Here is a 4946-nt window from a genome sequence, read left to right on the forward strand (position 1 = left end):
AGTCTTCTTTTTTTCATATTCAAATAGCTCCAAGTCGAGATGATCATTTTGAAGGATTTTACAATGTTTAGAACAACCTTTTTCTGATGGGTTTTCAAGGCACGCCATACTTCCATAGTATAAGGTCAACAATAAGGTCATCACTCGTACTCATTCATATCTGACAGTTCAGTGATAATTATCATAATTCAACTCTCTCTCTCTCTCTTTCTCTCTCTCTCTCTCTCTCTCTCTCTCTCTCTCGTTCTTAGATATGAGAAAAGTACAAAAGTAGTCTGGAAAAAGAAGGATCGTGACATTCCATATACAAAAGTATTTGTTAACGACTAACAGAGATTCCAATCCTTTAGGAAACATAGATCCTGTCACCAAACCCTAGACAAAAGGAGAGACAATGGTAACACAAACCCTAGATCAAAGGAGGATGAACCCTTGCTTGATTCAGAGATCATGCCCTCTCGCCTCTGATCCTACGAGCTAGCTGAATATCCTTGGGCATACTTGTGACCCTCTTGGCATGAATGGCACAGAGATTAGTGTCCTCAAAGAGACCAACTAAATAAGCCTCAGCAGCCTCTTGCAGGGCTGCAACCGCACTGCTCTGGAACCTCAGATCAGTCTTAAAATCCTGAGCAATTTCACGAACAAGCCTCTGGAAAGGGAGCTTCCTGATCAGAAGCTCGATGCTCTTCTGATACTTCCTGATCTCCCGGAGAGCAACAGTTCCAAGCCTGAACCTGTGAGGTTTCTTCACACCACCAGTGGCTAGAGCTGATTTGCGAGCCGCTTTGGTGGCGAGTTGCTTTCGAAGAGCCTTTCCACCTATTGACTTTCGAGCTGTTTGCTTGGTGCGAGCCATGGAAATGGATCAAAGGATAGGGAAACAACCAGATAAAGGAGGAGACTAATGGGGTAAAGAGAGTGATAGGGGATTTAGATTAGGGCAAAAGACAACGAAACCTAAAATTAGGGTTAGGGCAAAGATTAACCAGGGCAAGGAGGAGCGAGCAATTAAGAATTAGGGCTTGCAGGCAGAGACAAAGAGCGAAATGTGAGCGTGAATTTAAAGCTTGGAAGGGGTGGTATTTGTAGAGCGATGGCGGGATTGTGCTTTCTGAAATGGGTTTTAACTTCGCGGGAGTAGATCTGGACCGTTGGTTTTTTGTGCACATCAACGGTTGAGAATTCGGGGTTGGTGAGCACACGGATCGTCATCCGGAATAGCGGACAGGACTTTGCTTCTTTTGTTTCTTGACGTCATCTTTTTCCAATGCTATGTGATTACTGTAGATTTGTTACTCTAGTCTATAGTGTTTATCTTCTCTCTTAGGGTAATTATTTTTTGGTAAATTTATCTCCATATCCACATTAATGCTCATTATACCTTCTGTGAGCGTCATTTAACGAAGAATTTCAAGAAAGAATGCAAACACATAACTTTATTAGAGCATGTAGAGCATATATGCAGCAAGAGTATTTTGATAAGATGATGGAAATTAGATCACTTTCTGAGGACGCATTCAAGTTGTTCATGGAAGTGTCACTAAATCGTTCGGTCACATCACAGTTTAAAGGTAATTGATATGACCAAGTAACAACTAATGTGGCTGAGTCATATAATAAGTGGATTCTAGAAGCATGAAATATGTCAATTCTCCAGTGTATTGACTTGATTAGGAGACAAATCATGGAACTAATGGCCACTCACAGTTTGAAAGTTGAAACCTGGAGTACAATACTTACCCCGAAAGCACTAAACGAATTAAAAAAAAATCATTAAGGAATCTCTTTCTGTGAGGGCAACTGTGGCATCAAATGGAGCAGTGTATGAAACAAGGGGTGATCGCATAAATTATATAATAAATATTATTGCATGAGAATGTAAATGCTGGGGTTGACAAATAACAGGTTTTCCTTGTAAGCATGCTTGTAAAGCCCTTCAAGTAATGAATAACGACCCTATTGACTATTGTCAATAATATTTCATAGTTAGAAAATTTCGTGAAACATATTCTGTAGCTATCATGTCAGTTACCTTGATCGATTTGTCTGTGTGTAGGTTATGTTGACAGCTTCCTCCAGAAGAAGTAAGAGTGCTTCCACCTCACTCAAAACGTCCCCTGGCCGACCTAAAAAGAAGTGCATCGAGTCACAAGAAGTACCAATGCGACCTATGCACTATAGTCATTGTAAAGGAGCTGATCATAACAGGGTAACATGTAAAGCACCCACTTGAAGGCATGTGCATGTCTTTTTTTTTTGATTGAGGACGAAATTTGGTCAACTGCCAAAAAAGCCTATCAAATTAAAACTCCTTCAACACACTCGAGCATGTCTCCTATATTTAGTCGGTACAACGATATTTACCGACGCATCTCAAGGGTCCACGCTTACAAGTTACCTACAATTGTTTCGAGATCTCGATGAGGTTGGGAAGTATGCATGAGGTGCAGCAGTACTTGCCTTTATGTATCGTTCATTGTCTAAGATTGTGGACGGGGACACACATTTTAGTGGTCCGCAACACTACTACAGGTAATACTTCTACTTTTTTTTACATATTTACATATTTGTGTCAATATTTATATATTTGCAATCTTTTTGCTTAAAAAACTAATACTTTTATTTTTTTTTGTGGAGTGTTGGATTTATGAGCATTTTCTAGCTATAGGCACCAAACCTAAAACTATCACCATAGAAATGCCTAGAGCTTGTAAGTGGAATAAACATCCACGTTGTAAAGACCCATCAGCAACATTTGAGGACATCTCAATTGATATAGTTAGCGTTATGTTTTTATTGTAAGTGACATGGTTTGTGTTAAGACATCTCAATTGATAGTGTTTAATACAAAGACCCATTAACGGTGTTGTGTTATATTATTGTTGTAGGTGAATTGGCAACCATATGACGAGTACACCCCACTAGATACACTCAGTAAAGAGAATGCGTTATCCCGATCATATCTGATAAGTTTTCACATTGCAGAGTATTATATGTCGGATCATATGCTACGACAATTTGGGAAGTCGCAAGTTATTCCTGTGGGGCCTCCCAAGTGGGAGAGGTGGGAAAAGGGGGGCTTATACCCCACTAGTTGGGGTGATGAGTTGGCTAGCGAGATAAATGACTGGCGGCAATGAGAACGCAATGCTGTCAAGGCAGCCACATATAAATATGGTGAAATGCCTACAAAGGATTATATGGCCTGGTACAACATGTTCACTCGTAGATATGGAAATACTCCATTGTGCCCCCCTCACAGTCGTAATTAAATGTCCCTCCCTCTCAGGCCATGATGACGAGAGAAGATTGATATATTATTTTATTAATATATTTTAGTTTTTATTGATTTAAATTAATTATCTATTCAAAGCAGTTATTTATATTATTTTTATTATCAACTTGCAGTGATTAACCTGTATAGAGATGTTACAAGCAGCACTTGGTGGTGAAGTATTAGCAGGGGAATCGAGAAGTTTGGTACAGGCGACCCACGATTTGTTAGTGCAACACACTCCTATAGATCATGTCGAGGAGATGGTGAAGGGAGATGGTGGATGTGAGGGCGAGGAGACAGATGGTGGAGATGACAACAACGAGAGCGAGACTGATGAGGAAGATGAGAGGAGAACGAAGAGAAAAAATGATAAGGAAAGCGAGATCGAGATTGATGAGGAAAATGAAATGAGAACAAAGAGCAAAAATGATAAGGGCAAAGGTAATGTAAGTTGGCCAAAGAAATGGTTGAGGGCAAGAAAGTGAATGCCGATGTATTTTTTTGGAACAAAGGTAAATTTAAAAGTATGAACCTTTTTTGAGATAGAAGTTGAGTATCGAGATTGAAACTGATGTTATGTTATTTTTGTACAATTGAAGCTACTCTATCATAGTAGCCAATTTATGAAATGTTCAGTCTTTTTGTTGTAATTATATTAATGGAATCAATACATTTTTAAGTTCTTTCTATTGTCATTATGTTGATGGAATCAATACCTTTTTAAGTTATTTTTGTTGTCATTATGTTAATGGAAACTGCTTTGAAACTTGGTCAAGCATATGCCAATGTATTCTTTATGAATGAGTTTATAACGATTGATATGATTGCATAAGCATTTCATCTTCGCATAAGCATATGCAAATGTATTATTTATTGGATTATTGCATAAACACTTCAACTTCATCTTGATCAAGTTTTATTGCCTTTTGGCCTTTGCATTTGAGCACATAACAACCTCAACTGTGGTGGTCTCTCCTGTTAGAGTGGTAATAGTTACATCTGAATGGCTTCATTAGCCCCTTGCCATGACTTTTCCCTGGCTTGGTAAGAATTATATTTTACTCTTGTTCCTTTGATTATCTCTCTTGTTTCTATTTTTCTTTTTTCCTGTGTTGTGTAGTGGTTGCAGAGGACGAGGAGAAAGGCTCTCTTGGCTGCTCTAGAGAAGATCAAAGAAGGTTATATTCGTGTATATAGAGTTTTCATCATGTTTTTTACTTTAATGAGTTCATGTTTTTTTCTTTTTCCTAATTAAGGGGGAAACTTGTGAATTAAGGGAGCATATATATCTATTATGTGTTAAAAAGATTGCATGCTGATTTCTAGTTGGAAGCTACGAACAAATCTTAAAGGCATGCTATGATTGTGGCATGAAAATCCAGTGACTGTGCATTATTTTGTAACACATGATGGACCTATCAAATGGTGTCTGAATTGCTTAAAATTACCACCATTAGAAAGGTCTATGAGTCTATTTGAATCTTCATGTTTGGGTTCAATTGAAATTCAGAATAATTTGAAAGTTATAATTCATTTTATGCACCTATGTCACTGTTGACAGACTATATAAATTTTCAGAAGTATCACTATAGTTGCATTGAGGTTTTGTATGACTAAATGAAGTCCAAATGACTCATAACTATAACCATTTGATATTTTAACCTTA

General features: G+C 38.0%; 1 protein-coding gene across 1 annotated transcript; it reads right to left on the bottom strand.

The window, feature by feature from the left end:
• Positions 1-448: 448 nt before the first annotated feature.
• LOC18423027 (histone H3.2) lies at positions 449-3549 on the bottom strand. The gene is made up of 2 exons (XM_006827586.2): positions 3534-3549; positions 449-867 (listed from the first exon to the last, which is right to left on the bottom strand). Exon 2 carries the CDS (start codon positions 857-859, stop codon positions 449-451), a length of 411 nt encoding a protein of 136 aa, XP_006827649.2. The 5' UTR covers positions 860-867; positions 3534-3549.
• Positions 3550-4946: the final 1397 nt, after the last annotated feature.

The sequence above is a fragment of the Amborella trichopoda genome, chromosome 7 (genome assembly GCF_054954075.1).
Source record: "Amborella trichopoda isolate Santa Cruz 75 chromosome 7, AtrichopodaSantaCruz75HAP2 v2.0, whole genome shotgun sequence".
Taxonomy (NCBI): Eukaryota; Viridiplantae; Streptophyta; class Magnoliopsida; order Amborellales; family Amborellaceae; genus Amborella; species Amborella trichopoda.